Source organism: Rattus norvegicus, chromosome 8, assembly GCF_021556685.1.
Source record: "Rattus norvegicus strain SHRSP/BbbUtx chromosome 8, alternate assembly SHRSP_T2T, whole genome shotgun sequence".
NCBI classification, from domain to species: domain Eukaryota; kingdom Metazoa; phylum Chordata; class Mammalia; order Rodentia; family Muridae; genus Rattus; species Rattus norvegicus.
The window spans coordinates 108,814,659-108,831,975 of NC_141541.1; the positions used below are offsets into that span (position 1 = coordinate 108,814,659).

The 17,317-nt window shown below is 36.8% G+C and overlaps 1 protein-coding gene across 5 annotated transcripts in view; it reads right to left on the reverse strand.

Annotated features, from left to right (window-relative positions):
* Positions 1-1,337: 1,337 nt before the first annotated feature.
* The window catches only part of Nck1 (NCK adaptor protein 1), a 54,430-nt gene continuing 38,450 nt past the window's right edge, over positions 1,338-17,317 (reverse strand). For 4 of the 5 annotated variants that reach the window (NM_001106851.2, XM_087561297.1, XM_087561299.1 and 1 more), the window contains exons 2-4: positions 12,932-13,172; positions 4,150-4,862; positions 1,338-2,016 (exon numbers count right to left, since the gene is read on the reverse strand). In NM_001106851.2, coding sequence (NP_001100321.1) covers positions 1,822-2,016; positions 4,150-4,862; positions 12,932-13,157 — 1,134 coding nt within the window. In that variant the 5' untranslated portion in view covers positions 13,158-13,172 and the 3' untranslated portion in view covers positions 1,338-1,821. Of the gene's footprint in view, positions 2,017-4,149; positions 4,863-11,120; positions 13,173-17,317 lie in introns of all 5 variants that reach the window. The other variant, XM_087561301.1, reaches the window with a different exon arrangement.

Below are 17,317 nucleotides of genomic sequence, written 5' to 3' on the forward strand. Positions count from 1 at the left end.
CACAAAGTGACAGTGTATAGTGAGGCTTCGTTCTATAGTTAGAAAGCAGGTATTACCAAGCACCTCCACTTTCTACAAACTCTAGCATGCAATCCACCGCAGCACCACTCCAGGACGTTTCCAGAAACAGCTATGTCCATGATGAAGTTATCTGCGTCTTTTTATAAAGCTCTATTTTGTTGGGGGAGCATACAAAGAGAAAACAAGAACTAAAGTGTCATCAAATGCTAAGAATGTTCACTACCTACTCATTCTGAAACCATTCACAGTATTTTATACCTCTAGAGGTATCATATATAACCTTTAGGTAGATTAATAATCTACCACCATTTACCTTACACAAAGAGTACTCAAAGACAAATGTAAATTAAAAAGCTTTCAAAGCAGGTGTTTAAAGACTGAAATTCATACATCAGTGCTTTAATCACATCTGTTGACTTCTTAGTGGGAGAGGCCAGGGCTGCCACCCAGTGGCAACATCAGCCTCCAAATGATTTTAAGATTTAAATGAAAAGTTTTAAGATACTACAATGTAGGAAAAAGTCAAACTACAAAGTTTGATTTTCACGAGCTATAATTTTGGTAAAGTGTTTAAAATAGCAAAAAGCAGCAATGTTCTTGTACTTATGTGGAATTGAAGTTTTTGTTACTTTGCTTAAAAATTTCAGAATGAAGAAGACTCAATGCTTTAGCTTCTCATTCACACACACAAAGTACTAGATGGCAAACAAAAAATTAGATAATACAGTTTACCTGACCATAGCACATCATTTCAGTGTGTGTCCCAGTTAAAGAACTAAAAGGAGGGACCAGAGAACTCACTAATACAGAACACCTGCTTTCCATGTGTGAATCCTTGGGCTCAATATGCAATAGTGTCAAAAAAAATTATTTCAGTAAATCTGATCAGATATTGGATCAGGATGGTGAAAAGTTGAAAACTTTAAGTTACTGCCATGCAGAATTAGTGATGTTTAGAGAGGAAAAAAAATTACGCATCTCATTGTCGACTATATTCCCCAAACTTGGCCATGACTTATTTCACAGTGGCATAAATATGGCATGATCTCATGGAACAAAGTTTGGTCAAGGAACATTAGAAACATTCAAGAATCAACAGCCCAAACTGCTTTGTTCTCTTGAATAACCAAGTGAGGGGGGCAGGGGAGAGGAAACACTTCCTAAATTCTTAAATTTTTGTTTAAATAGCTATAAATTCTATTTTCTAACAGATTATCTGGTCTCTTTTGGATACAATAAATGGATTTTTTAAAATTAAGGCACAGACAACAAACTTGATATTTACAATGGCTTGTGACAGATACAATATCTAAAAATAATGTCTTATTTTCTGTTTATTATTGCTATTTAGTCACAGAAAAGATTAACACTTTACAAGAAATGTCCTTTATCATATGCCATATAGATATAATTTTATATGAAGAGGGACTGTGGGGAAACAGGATAGCTTTACGAGGAAATAAAGAAACAGCAATAAAAGGATTCTTCCATATAAAGATTTTGAACCAAATTATTTGTTTTCAGAATACAAAACCTTAATTGTTGGAAGGAAAGAGAAAAACAGCAAAGAAAACAGTAAGACAGAAGACCAAGAATAAAGACCTCTTCTACACGAGATGCACTGCCTATGCAATATGTATGTATGGGCTGAGTCATAACAAAATACTCATGTATTGTACAGTCAGTTCTCATACAGTTAGAAACAGCACTTTCCCAGCAAGCACAACTGGCCCAACACTTTCTCAGTCTTCCGCTGCGTGACGAGTTAAAGTGTGTAGCAGTCATTGCTGACGAGCAGTATCAAGACAAATGCTTGACGAGATACAATTTCTCTCCTTGTTCACTTGTAAAGATCGGTGCCTTTTTGTAATGTTCTACAAGTTCCTCCATGGTGCTGAATTTCCGCTGCCCAATGCAGTAGACAGTCTCTTTCAGCTGGACTTTAAAATGCTTGTTTTTCCCTTGTGCTTTTAGTGATACTGAGAAATCATTTGGCTAAAACAGAAAGGGGAAAGGGGAAGTAAACATTTGAAAGTCATGTATCAGGACATAAAATAAAACATAACTGTGTAAATCTGAGCATTTATGCTAAATTATTTATATCTCTCCTTTATTTCTCCAAATAAGCCCTTTTTATAAATGAGGAAAACAAGCCTCAAAGAGCACGCCTAGGATCCATTACCTGGTGACAGGGTGCTAGCATCTCCTAACAGTCACCCACAGTACCCATAGAGTAGTAAACACAGAAAGGAGTTTTCAGAGGCACAAGAGAAAACATTAGAAAATCTCAGACTTCCACTCCATCCCCTTCTCAGTTCAGAGTGAACAGTAACTGACTTATATAGTATGCTGAATTTTCAAAAATAATGGACAAATAGGAATTCAACTAAACTTTTAATAAAAGGTAACAAACACAAATTCCTACAAGGGCCAAAAGTTAAATGTAAGAAAGGCAGAGGAGGAAAGAGGGTGTGGCCAGCCTAAAGAACACTTACTGTTCACCTGTGATTGCTGCTTTGCAAGAACTGACTGCACGTGAACAGTTTTTTTAACACCTTTATTTATGGGTGAGTGTTTCGCCTGCATACATGTTTCTATATCACATGTGAGCAGTGTCTGTGGAGGCCAGAATTGGGTACTGGATCCCCTAGAACTGGAGTTACAAATGGTTTGAGTTGCTGGGAATCAAAACTGGTTTCTTTGAAAAAGCAAAAGAACAGTACTCCTAACCCTGAGTCCTCTCTCCAACGTGGTCTTTCAATTTTAAAGGGAAATCTGAAGTCCACATTTTTAAAAGAAGTTTTTATTACTTTACAGATTTTGCATATGTTTGTATGTCTATACGTGGGTATATATATATATGTACACTAGTGCAAGATGTTCAAGAAGCCATCAGATCCCCTAAGAGCTGCAGCTACAGGTGACAGTAAGACACCTGACACAGTGCTGGGTACTATGGGTCCCCCGGAAGAACTGTAAGCACTTCTCATTGCTGAGCCATTTCTTTAGCCCCAAAGTCTGGATTTTTATAAATCCTTCCCTATTTAAATATTGGCAATGAATTAGAAAAAAAATTTAATTGTGTAAGGCTAAACAAAAATACACGTTCACGATCTCTAGCTGAAAAATAACACTACTGAAAATAATCACATATTTCAGCTGGTATTTATACTCAAGCCACAAGAAAACCAGCATCCTGTACTTAACTTTCTTTCCTTCTTAATCAGGTGGAGGCAGTTGCAGCTGTCGTTTTAAACCTAATATTTCTGAACAATGTCAATCGAGAACAGTGACTTTTGAACGGTCTGTGTGCTGCTGACCATCAGGATTTTAATAAAAATGGACTCCTCTATCCCATCTGTTAGCAACTCTCTGCCTCCTGACAGGTTAAAGGCCCATTTCTCCCAATTCCGCATCAGAAGGTTCAATTCATCTCAGTCTCATACACACACCACTTTCTTTAAACTGTTTGTATAATGCATTCACAAAAAGCCAGTATTAGCCATGATTTGATAAGTAGTGACATCATTTATCAGGAAAAACTTTAAAAAAAAAATAACCATCAAATTTTAGCATTCAAAGGAACACTTTTAAGAGATTATTAGTGATGTCATGGTTCAATTTGTATGGCTACTGTCTAGCTGTTACTGCAATGTAATTTACCTTTTATTGCAAGTATATTTTAAATGATGCTAAGTAGGTTGTTGAGGTGAATAAAAACTATTTTTGGTCAAGTAAGGTATATCTGTGATTTCAAGGCACCCTGGTCTACCTACACAGTGAGTTTCAGGGCAGCCAGGGTTACAATAGTGAATCACTGTTTTATTTTTTTTTAAAAAAGATATTTTAAGCAAACAACTAATTTATAAAGAAACATTCAGTTGCTCCATTTTTAAGTTTAATGAACAGAACTATTCCAGAAATGCAAATTTAAAGCAACTGAACAAAGTCTATTAAAACAAGATATTCACTGCTCAGTTATCTTATTCAAAACAGGTACACTGGAAAGAAGAGTGTGATCGTGTCCCCTGGCTACCTCAGGCTGAAGGAAGCCGGCCACTCAACCTTTCCGACCTTATTTATGAATGCACGGAACTCTATTTTCACTTTCCTTTGAAAATCACTTACCGAAGACTCACTGTCGCGAATGAGGAAGTCTCCTTCATGCCCTCTTTCATTCAATGCCATCTCTGCCTGGTGCCTGGTGACTTTGCCATAATACCAAGGATTGCCAGCAAACTTCCCCGTGAGTGAAGGCCTAATGTAATCACACTGTGGAGGCGATGGTTCCAAACCTGAGGTTAGCGGATTATTCTGCATGACGGTAACATAGTTTTTTGGCACCAGGCCAACCATGCCATTGATTTTCCTGCATTTCCACCATTCTGGGTCATTTTCCGGCTTTTCAATAACATCCATTACATCACCTTTCTCAAAATTGAGTTCTTCATCATTGGATGAGCTGAACGGGTAAAGAGCCTGTACAACGTGCAATACTTGACCTGTATTTAGGTTATTGACAACTGCTGCTAACTTCTCTGACAGAGAACCTACATGGTCACCCAAAGGACTGTCACCTTCTTCAGTTACATAGTTTGAAGGGAACCATCCAATTTGTCCATTGTAGCTGCCACGCCACCATCCGTCACTGCATTTCTCCATGACTATCACCTTGGTCCCTTTTATCAATGACAATTCATCCTCTCTCTCAGCCATGTAGTTAAACTTCACAAAAGCAGGCATGTTGAGGTCATAGAGACGTTCTCCTGGATCAACAAAGCTATCATCAGCAGGAGATGCCGTATCTGGAACACTGGGTTTTCTTTTCACTTTTCCAATGCCTGTTTGAATAAAGAGGAGGCTGTAAGACTATAGCTTCAACTTGATACACTTACCTCAACCAGGCTTCTAAATGGAGCAAGCAGACTGTGGCATGATGGAATCATCTTTTGGGAGATAAAATACAAGTTAAGTTCTTCTATAACCAAACCAAATATACTATTAAGTATCTTTCTCTCCTGCCAAAGCCAAAAAATAATTGCATAATAATAAAGTTGCCATGTTGAATTTTCTCTTAAATGTTAATATGGTTTCTTTCTTTCATAGCTACAACTATGAAAGAAAGTACTGAAGTACAAATACTTCAGTAATCCCACACTTTGATATCTTAGTTTATTAACCTAGATTTTGTAATTAGCTGTATACAAATGAATCAACTATTTAAATAAGAAATGAAACACAAAGGAAGCGGTAATATAGGAAGGAAGATGGGGGACTGGGCATAAAGGAAGAAATAGCAAAACAAGTCCTTCCTCATCGGTGATAGTTACCTATGGTAAAATGCATTTCCCATTCCCACCCCAAGGACATTCAAGCACTTCTTGTTAAAACATTCCAGGATCTTCTCAAGGAACTACATAATAGTTTGTTTTTCCCCCTGAGTTTTTGCTTTATTTTGTATTTAAGCCAAATATAAAGCATACCTTTCAATGATAAGTGTTCGTGTTTCATTAATCTTTTTGCATGTACACCATCAAAAACTGTATATGGAGCAGACATATAAACAGTACAGTGAAATAAAATATTTTAAACTTTTAACTGAAAATAAAGACTAGCCTCCAAATGACTTTTAATTCTAAAGAAAATGTCACAACTAGTTATAGATATTCCGATTATATATATACATTCTGATTACATATAATCAGAAAATAAAGAATAAAGATTTCTGGAAAAACTAACAACTAATATGTCAAGTGAGAGCACATTAAAAACAATCTGCACTAATCGTAAGAGACTAGCAGTACTGTGAGGACACGGCATGTAGTGTCTATAAACTAGAAGCCTCCACATCTCTGTCCTCAGTAACACCCTCCTCCTGGCACACTGCCGCTCTAACACACCACAGCCAGAACAAAGTCTCATAATCACTGGAACACTCCCACCTTAGTCTTCAAAACTTGGCACAGATATGTAGTTACTCACTGAAGATTTCCTTCCCTCTCCCTCAGAGTTTATGTGTTTCTCCTTTTCTATTACAAAGTTCTATAGTTTTACCCTAATGCTAATACTGTGTGCTCCTATTTGCTTCCTTAAGGCCAAGCATATGCTTTTCCCCACTCTCTCTCCATCCCTAGTGCCTCCCCTATATTAAATGTTCTATTAATCTTTATCAGAAAAAAGAACAAACCCCATGCCTGATCGCACATGATGGAATGGGAAAACAAACATCCATAGGTTGTCTCCTAACCTACATTTCCTTGCTGTCGTGTGCACGAACATGTGCACACGCATGGCGTGCACACACAATGATAGTAATACATTTTTGTAAACAAATGTATGTGTAACTAGTAGGCTATATTATTCTCCTTTACAACTTTGTTTATATTACAATCTGCTATCAACAAAGGTTGATATAAAAATTTTACAAAATTATTTTAAAGTATTAAGTCATTCAATCATGTATGTGATACTTATTAACAATTAGATCCTTTCTTTTACATTTCCTTCAGAATCTATATTACTATTTTTTCCAAAATCCCTCCTGTCTTTCTTTGCTCAGGCTGCTTGTTACGTAAGCCACGTAGCTTACAGTTAACCAAAATTTGCCTCTCATAGTTCTGGAAGCTGGGAGTCTAGGCTAAAGACTACATTTGGTGGTTTTATTTCTTATAGTTCAGGACTCACATTTTAGTAAAGACAAAAAAGCTTGTAACTGTGTCACACGATGGCACTAATCCAACTCAGGAAGGCTTTGCCCTAGTAAGCTGGTCGCTGCCTAAAGACCCAGCCTGTAAGTTCTGGGACTCAAAGCTGACACACAAAGCTCATGTCATAGTCTCATGTATTAGTGATTGAACGAACCAAGGGATTCCAAGGGATTGGCAACACAGTGAGACCCTGTTTGTTTTAAAAACAAACAAAACCCCCACTACATTCATAGCACATTTTGATCTAGCATTTAGTTGACCACAATCATCCTAATTTCAATTAGTCTTTTATTTCCAAATTATTTTATTCCATTGCTACTCTTGTTTTGATCATCTCTTAAAGGATATATTATGAAAACTTAATAAAAAGACTTAAATTTATATTGTCCCTTGTTAACTTCTTTAATTTAATCAAGTTATTTAATTTTTAAGCTTCGAAATGTTGACATGTAAAGAGTTTTTTGTTTTTTCTTTTTTTCGGAGCTGGGGACTGAACCCAGGGCCTTGCGCTTGCTAGGCAAGCGTTCTACCACTGAACTAAATCCCCAACCCCAAGAGTTTTTTTTAAAAGTGCATATATTAGTGCTTAGGATAATACACAGCACATAGTAGGCACTCAGTAGGTAGCAGCTATCAGTTTTTCTGGTATTTTTCAGAATTAAATAAATCTTTTTCACCATGACAGGTTGGCCAGACCTAGCCAGGGTTGGAAGGGAAAGAGTCACATGTAAACACTAATGAGGAGATAACTCTGAAGCAGCCATAGTTGTTGTTGTTACCTTAAAAAATGGATAGCTTTTGTCTCTCATTTCTATTTGGTCTTCTCTAGAAATTGTGTGTGTGTGTGTGTGTGTGTGTGTGTGTGTGTGTGTGTGTGTGTGTGTGTGTGTGTCTCGGGCTACAGGCTCTCCCTATGTAGCTCTGACTGTTCTAGAACTCTTAGGTCTGTACTACCTTATCTGGCTAAGGACTACTTACTTATTTAATGTATATGTGGGTTTTGTCTACGTGTACGCCTGCATACAAGGAGATAGCGGACCCCATGGAACCAGTTATGAAAGGCTGTGAGCCACCATGTGGGTGCTAAGAATGGAATCCAGGACCCAGATCTGGAAGAGCAGTCAGTGGTCTCATCCACTGAGCCATTTCTCTAACCCCTTATAGCAATGTTTTAAACAAGAATAATGCATTATAAGTTGCTCAAAAGCTTTTTGGAACCAGCTGAATATGGCGGTAAACTTTAATTTCAGTACTCCAGAGGCAGAAGTGGCAGATTTCTAAATTTGAGGCCAACCTGGTCTACAAAGTGAAACCTTAAGAAAAAAAATTTTTACCCCAATCTCTATATGATAGTGTTCTTCTTTCTCAAGCAAATCTTTGTACCAATAACTCTTCCTTATATAAACTGCTTTCAAATCCCTAATAAGCTTAATGTCAGAGTCTGAAAGCATCAGATACCAAGTGGACAAACTGCCATGTTTAACTGTCCAGAATATATGTAAGGAAGCTGCTGCAGACAAGACTTGAATCAAGACCACCATAGATTTTTGCACTTACACAACCATGGCAGCTCTTACTAAATTTTTCCTTGGTGTCAGCCATTCCCAGGCTGATTTTCATCAAATTTTTATTAGGTTTTGCTTCCAATAACAGCTTTCTTTCAATAGCTAAGTAAATGCTCAACAGAATGGGTTCTGAGAAAGTACTGCTGCTTCCAATTCCTCACTGAATTATCATCTGCGCTTATGTCCTCATTTCTCCAAAACCTGCTTCTCCTGTGGACTTCCCCCAATCCCCATGACACACACACAGCCATTTATGTATATGCCAAGACTGTAAGACTTCTAGAGCTTGAAGGTACTTTCTAGGATCATCTAGTCTTGCCCAACTGTTGATTTTTCCCAAAAAGGAAATTAAAAAAAATTTATAGCTGTATATTAAGACTACGAGGCTTATACATAGTTTAACTGAGGGTAGAACTAATTTATTGTAAATACAAATATATACTATTCTACTCATTACAGACTATTTTTTACTTCATCTGTTCATCTATCTACATCATAAATTATGAAAATATGTAATATTTTCAAAGTATCTTGGCTATTAATGAAGAACATATAATCCTGTTTTCTCTGTTTTTCAAGTCCATTCAGAAATCAGGTGAATGACTAACCTGTCTCTACTCTGACAAGTTTCCTGGCAGAATAAACATCGGTATTATAGGGATTGAGGAAAGTAATATTTTGCTTACAAAACTAAAATCTTAGCCCTTGGACTAGATACAGTTAGGATTATAACTGTAAAGTTCCTAAGACCCAGTAAGAGAACAGCTTTGTCATTCTATTTATAAACTGATATACTGAGTCAATGTCCAATAACATATGCTTTATATGCATGCCATCTTTTAATATCATTTCTGGTTTATTAATGATTACCACTCATGCCAGGCATGGTAGTACATGCCTTTAATCCCAGTACTTGGGAGGCAGAGACAGGCAGATCTCTGTGAGTTTGAGGTCAGCCTGGTCTACAAAGGAAGTTCTAGGACATCCAGGGCCACACTGAGTAAACCTGTCTCAGAAAAACAAACAAACAAGAAAAAAAACAAAAAACAAAAAACAAAAAACCAACGTATGACCATACCTAGATAGAAACCTACCTACATTATTAACAGATAATTACTACATCTAACTCCCTACCAGATTCTACAAGAGTTAATATGTCATACAAATCTTAAAAAATGATTTTATTACATTATTTGTTCATTTATTATAGTATGTGTATGTGCATGTATGTGAACATGAATATGCTGATGTAAGAACAATGTGTAGGAATCTGCTCTTCCCTTCTACCATGTAGTTCTAGGGATCATATGGGTTGTCAGGCTTGATGACAAGGACTGAACCATCTTGCCAAAACATTGGGCGGATTTTTATACAGCTTGCATTAGATTCTCTATAAAAGTATGTTCATAAATTAATGAATAAAGAGCTGAGGGGAAGCCTCAGTTGGGAACACACTTGCACCATGAGCACAAGAACTTCATTTTTTACCCAGAACCCAGGTAAAAAATGCCAAGTGTGCTAACTTGGTTTTATGATCCTGAGCTGAGGAGGCAGAGACAGACTGCTGAGGAACATTGGCTAGCCAATGCAGCTCAATTATGCGCTCCAGACCAATGAGAGAACATGTCTCCCTGGAAAGAGGAGGATGGTGTTCCTGAGGATGGCACCTAAGGTTAGCCTCTGGCCTCTATAACGTGTACCCACATGCGCAAAGGCATGTACACACACATACACACAATGTGTAGAAGAAAATTAGCTTTAAAAAACTGGATCTCTTGGGCTGGAGAGATGGCTCAGTGGTTAAGAGCACTGACTGCTCTTCCAAAGGTCCTGCGTTCAACTCCCAGCAACCACATGGTGGCTCACAACCATCTGTAATGGGTCTGATGCCCTCTTCTGGTGTGTCTGAAGACAGCTATAGTGTACTCATATACATAAACTATAATAAAATAATTCTTAAAAAAAAAACAAAAACCAAAAAAACCTGGCATCCCAAAGATCTAAAAATGTGTTTGTTCTCTAAAAAGTAAATAGGAGTTAGAAGAAAGAATGCAGGAATCAGTCAGTCATCAAAGCTAACAAGGAAACAAAAGAGCCCACGCATTACAATGACCACATTCTCTTCCAACAGTGCTTACTCCTTTGCTTTGCCCTTTCTTTTGGAATCTCTCGCTAGATTACTGTTTTCTTCTTAGGCTTCTTGTATATAAGAGACTTCTAGAATAATTTCTCTCTTCACTTTTGTAATGACACTTAGCAAATATTCAAAGAGATACAATCAAGTGCAAAATTATCATAGTATGCCACCAGCAGAGCCAGGTTAGCATAGTATTTTACTTATAAATCAATACTTGTAGTTTACTAGTGCTCTTATTAAATGTTATCTTGACATTATTCCAACAAAGCATAAGCAAAATCTAGTAAACAAAACAACCAAAAAAAACAACCAAACCAAAATCAAACAAACAAAAAACCCCATGGTGTTACTTCAGAGGGTGAAAGTAAAGAATTGCTCACAACTGACAATGCCTGTGCGAGGTTGAGCTACTGAACTCCAACTCTCTACTTCACATCTAAATCTTGTATATCCTCTGTCTACTTGTTACGCATTCACAATGAAACACTTTTAAATCATTTACCAGATCAAACAACTAGTGAAAATATCACCAGCCATCTACCTTATATTACACAAACAGCATGAAGTACCAGCTTACATAAACCCACTGAGTTCTTTCCATAAAATTTCCCTCTTAATTCACAAAACAATAAAATCCAATTCAAAATCTGTAACAAGAAAACTACAGACTTAATAAACAAAATAACTTACTGAAAAAGTCTTTAAAGATGTTTAACCAATCCATTTTGAATAAAAATTCTGTGTTCTCTTTTCAAAGTTTGTTGACACAGCTCCGGGATAATTTTCAGTGAGCTTCCTGGTCTGTTCTGTAACACTGAAACTTCCCACACCCAATCCATGTGACCTGGCCCACACCCAAGCAATAGAAAAGTTTTCAAAACTGAGGCTTCTCTTTTCCAATACTGTTTCCCTGTAAGCCATAACCCGTGGAACAAATAACTCATGGCAGCAGCAAAAACATGAGTTATAATCCACTCATTGTAACAGAAAATATTAAAGCTAGTACGTTTTTAATAGTTAAAAATGAATACATACATTCTTCATTTCCTACACTTCCTCCTTTTCCTTGACTTCCAAACAATGTCTCTACTAGCACAGCCATTGTAAAACAAATTCATTAAATTATATGAGATTTAAGGTATCAAAATGTGGTACAGAAATCCTAGGAACGGGGGAAAGTTAGATATTTGATACAAAACCTAGATTCATATCATTTAGATGTGACCACTAATTTAATTTCCAAACTCTGGGAAATGCAGACAACTATAACTGTAATAAGTACAGTTGACTGATGTTTCCCAAAATTAAGAGGTAAGAAGTTAACTGGTGTGTCAAATTCCATGTTAACTGCAGATATTAAAATATGTTAAGTATACCAGAAATGTCTTCGTGTAGAAACTGAAAATCCAATACTTCAGGAAGTTCTTAGTACTATATTTTAGCTTTTGCAGCTTAGAATAATTTAAAAGAAGAAACATTTACCTTATATTGCCAATAATTATCAAAATACTAGAGTATTAATTGTGTATCAAAAATTTTAAATACTATTTAATAATATGCTAGTCATGCTACATTTAGTCCTAAACTGTACACAAAAAACCATTTTCCTCCTTTTTTACAAACAGGCAAAGAGTTATTAAGCAATAGCACATCTGTCTCCTTGAACACCAAAGTTAAATTTCTGTCCCTCCCAATTCCTTCCTGTCCATTAAGGAAAGTTAAATTAAGAAAAGGGAGGAGGTCAGTCTTCACCCTACATACTTCCTTCCTTCAGTTTAACCAAGGCCAGGGTAAAGTGGGTTCCCCATCTCTGGCCTTAATAAAGGCCAGCAAACAGCTGAACCAAACATACAGAGTTGGGGTAAGACAGAAGTTAACAGAAACGCGACCAGTCCTACAGATGCAAATATACAGCAATAGCCCAATGGTGTAGAACTCTTCCGTCAGAATAAAGTAAAATGATTTGCTTTTTAAGGGAAATTCATTAACATGTCAATAAAGTTCAGTAATGTGCCATGTAACATAAATTACCAGGAAGCCTAGAATCAATTGCGAATCTCATTCATTTTCCCTTTCTCAATTAGTGGCAAATTTTTTGCAAATCGAAACTCCACAGGAGCTGTTGTAAGAAGGCCAAAGTTGGGCTGGAGAGATGGCTCAGTGGTTAAGAGCACTGACTGCTCTTCCAGAGGTCCTGAGTTCAATTCCCAGCAACCGCATGGTGGCTCACAACCATCTGTAATGGGATCCGATGCCTTCCCTGGTGTGTCTGAAGGTCAAAGTTGGTTCTGCTCATTAGTACCATTTGAATGCAGGCCTAGATTAATATAAACAGCTAACATGATCGTCATTGCCTCTTAAACAGCTGTTAGGAATTCAACTTACATTGTCTAGATAAAACAACTTTGCATACTGCTATATGGATTGTGTTCAAAGAACTAAGTTCCAAAATCCATCTCAAATGAAAGCTGTTGCTTTTCCTCCAATAGGAAACCACTTACCTAAGGTGTCCTTCAGGTTTTTAACAATAGATGCTTTCCGAGCACTATTTTTTCTTTCCACATAGTTAGAAGGGACAAAACCTGTTTTATTCATGGAATTTCGAACTCGCCACCAGGACTTAGAGTCATCCAGGAGCCATAATCTCTCATTCTTCTTGATATCCAGCTCTTGTTCCTGCTGTGCCACATAATCAAATTTGGCCACCACCACCACTTCTTCAGCCATGTTTCAGCAGCCTCACTGTAACACATAGACAATGTGTTTAAATGTTGCTGGAGTGTAACTGTCTACATGCTTGTTCAAAAAGACATGCCTAAACATGTAAGAGGCCAGAAATTATGAATCATACCAGCAAGCCTAACACTCAAAAGGCTGAGGCCAGAGGACTTTCATAAGTTTGAGGCTAGCCTTGGCTACACACTAAGTTTGAAGCTAGAGTGAGCTACAGAGTAAGGCCCTGTCTCAAAAATAATATACAAAACAGGAGACGGGGGCTGGGGTTGCATGTAGTTTAGTGGTAGAGAACATGCCTAGAATATGCACAGCTTTGAGTTCAATTCCCAATACTATAAAAAGAAAAACATCTAAGAACATCAAAAAGTTAAAAGTGATATGAAAAATGCCAACAGGCAAATACTAATTTTTAAAAAGCACTTGTTCCTATTTAGTATTATATAAACTAACTTACATTTAAAACCACCATTAGCAATGAAATTCACTACACAAACAACTGAACATTTTTCTTAATGTGGATAAAATCAAACTTGTATGTAACAAATAACATAGATGCTTTCTGAATACTTTTCTATCCCATATAAGTTATATAGTACAAAATTTAAATATAGTGGTCTAACTACAGGAGAAATAACAAATCCATTATTATGAGGGATTATTTTTAACATACTTATCTCAATAATTAAACAATCAAGGAGACAAAGCATCAAGGTTATAAAATAACACTGTTAGTGAGATATAACAGGCATGTCAAGTGTTACTTCTAAACAAAAGAACATATATGGAACACATAGATACCATCAGTATGAGCTAAAACTTTAAAGAAAGTTTTAGCCTGTAAGTTCAGCAACTGGAGACTAAGGTAGTAGCATCATAACTCCGAGGCTAACTTAGACAACATTTCATATCTCAAAAGTCTAACCCCTTTCATGTTGTTCTCTGGACTGAGAACCAAGTACACTGATATGTGTGTATGAAAAATTCAGTAATAAGGGCAGGAGCAATGGCTCAGCTGTTAAAAGTATTTCCTGTCTTCCGGAGAACTGAGATTTGGTTCAGACTCCCCACCTCAGGTAACTAACAACCCCTGGTAACTCCATCTCTCCTCTCCTCTCCCCTCCCTCTCCCTCTCTCCTCCCCCCTCTTCCTCCTTCTTCTCTGTCATACACACACTAAATAAATTAAAAATATTAAAAATAAAATAAATATTTAGCGCAAGGCCCTGGGTTCGGTCCCCAGCTCCGAAAAAAAGAACCAAAAAAAAAAAAAAATAAATAAATATTTAAATTGGAATAATGAAGCCCATTACTTTATAAACTGGTTTAAAAATTATTTTCAACTTTCATGTAACTGGCAAAAGAATTTATGAAGGAGATGGCTCAGAGTCAGGGCTGCCAGCCATTGCCCAGTGTAGAAGAGTGTGTAACACTCAGGAGGTGAAGCTCCAGTCCTCTCTCTAATTAAAATGACAATTCTGGAGATATTAATCAATAAAACAAAGAAAAAGTACATGTAAATACCGGGAGCTACAACTGTGTACTGCAAAACAGTCAAAGTTAATAGTAACACAAACAACTTTATAAATAAATCTGAAGATAATAAAATACAATGATGAAACTGTATGAAAAATAGTATTAACAAGTCTTCCTATAACATCAACACCAAAGAAAGAAAGTTTTACAGGAAAACTCTACTAAAATCAAGAAGAAATTATATTGATTGATTGAAAGATTGATTGGTGGGATTTTTGGTTTGTTTTTTTTTTATTGGTTTGTTTTGTATTTTGAGGTAGGGTTTCTCTGTGTAGCCCTGGCTATCCTGGAACTCACTCTGTAGACCGGGCTGGCTTCAATGTCATCAATCTACCTGCTTCTGCCTTCTGAGTGCTAGGATTAAAGGTGTGAACCACCACTGCCTGGCTTATACACATTATTTTAAAAGAAAAAATAGTTTCAATAATAGTTACAACTATTATTCAATAATAGTTCAATAACATATAGTTGCAATAATAGTTTCAAAGGCTGTCTTGAAACTATTTTAGAGTTGATCTCATTCTGCTTTCTTCGGAGAGATTCCTTTCATAAAAGCAGATATATATGCCTCACAAAGGAAGCCAATTCAGCCTTTTGTCTTGGGCATTGATACCAGGTCTGTTTTCTCAACAATGAAGTAAGTACTTTAATCTAGAATTTTAATTTTAATCCAGAAAATTAACTTTAATTCAGAATCCAACTTCCTTTTGCACAAGTATGTCAACAAGATAGAGACATACAAAGGATTTGCAAAAGCCTCAAAATCTGCCACACATTGTTTTATGCTTTGTAAGGGAATCACTTAAGTGAACAAAGATGCTTTAAAAAAGAAGAAAGAAAAAGAAACAACATGCTCTGTAAGAAACACTGATGAGCTAGGATGTAGCAGGTCAGTGGTAGTATTCGTGCCCAGAATGCACAAGGCCCCACGGGTTTGAGAACCATGAGAAAAACAAAGATGAGCAGAAAAACGTGTGGGGGGTGGGGGGGAGGTTACTTGTATTACTGCAACTCGACTGTCTGAAAAGACCTCAGCACAGAGTGTAAATCATTACTGCCATGATACGATGTCAGTTAAAATAAAGGCCGAGGAGACGGCTCAATTGGCAATGTGCTTGCTCTGCAAACAGGAGGAAGAGTCTAATGCCCCAGAACCTATCAAAACGCCAGACAGCAGCACACAACTGTAATCCCAGAGTTAGACACACACACACACACACACACACACACACACACACACACACACACACACACACGTCCCAGGAGGTAGCCCTAAACATGCTGCCAGCCCATCTAGCAGTCCATCTAGGTTCAATGAGAAACCCTTTCTTAAATATAAAGAGCTATTGAGGAAGACACACAGTTGTCAACCTCGGACAGACACATAGAGACAGACAGACACACAGAGACAGACAGACACACAGAGATAGACAGACAGACACTGATTACAATGAGCAACCAGCTTTCTGAAATACTGGAAAACTAGAAGCAGGGATATTTTTCTTTTTTCTTTTTTTTTTTTTGTTCTTTTTTTCGGAGCTGGGGACCGAACCCAGGGCCTTGCGCTTCCTAGGTAAGTGCTCTACCACTGAGCTAAATCCCCAGCCCCGATATTTTTCAAAGATACCTAAAGAACTGGAATAAGGGTTTTTTCCTCCCTCATACCCCGCAACTAATTTTTATAAACTTAATAGAATTTATTTTGATACTTGACAACTGTTTTGAGTTTTTTCTAGAAAAGCATGTAAAATTAATAATGAATATTTGGAAAGATAATTATCTGAATACTGACAAACTGTATATTCCAGAATTTAATGTCTCCTGTTGTAGCATACTTGGATTACCCTTCTATTAGAATCTACTGTTATTTTTAGCAATGCAACTTGGGAGACTGACTTTAGCTTCAAGTAACTGGATTAATCAAAGCCCCATCAGGATATCAGATTCACATATTGGACTTTTAAGGCCAATTAAATGAAAGGAAAAGAATCTTGACAGTTGCTTGGAAATGAGCTAGAACTGATTTAAAAAACAAAATACTGCAAAAGTCATCCTCTGAACCTCTAGGTCCTTAAGTTAGTAATGGGAAGATTGTTCATCATCTCAGGCATTTGGGTCATCCTTTACTCTTATTTTCAGTTAGGTCATGTTACAGGTTAGGTTCCCAGTTACCACAATGTACTTAAAAATGCTGAAGTAATTTAAGACAACACTAAAGCAGAAACATATAAAACCAATACAATTACGGCACCGCTGCATACACTTAACCTCTAGAAGTCTTTTTTCCCCAATGTACAACAAAGTTCTAGTTTAGGCTTTTAAAAAGTAGAGTATTTCAAACTACTGGTGATCTAAACATTGAAGTGATTTCCTTTCTATGTTTCTATTCCTCCTTCCCCCAAAAAACACTTAAAGGTTTCACACAGACCAACTAATTCAAAAGCAAGTGATTTTTAGTGACTTTCTTTGGTAAGTCTTTCTAAAGCAATCAATTTAGTTTTCATAAAATAACCTTCTTTAGCACTATTTGTTTATAAAATAAATAAAGGTTCTTAAAAGAAACTTTCAATATGCAGATTTAATTCATGGGAACAGAACTGTACCAAAGGTATCAAGTTA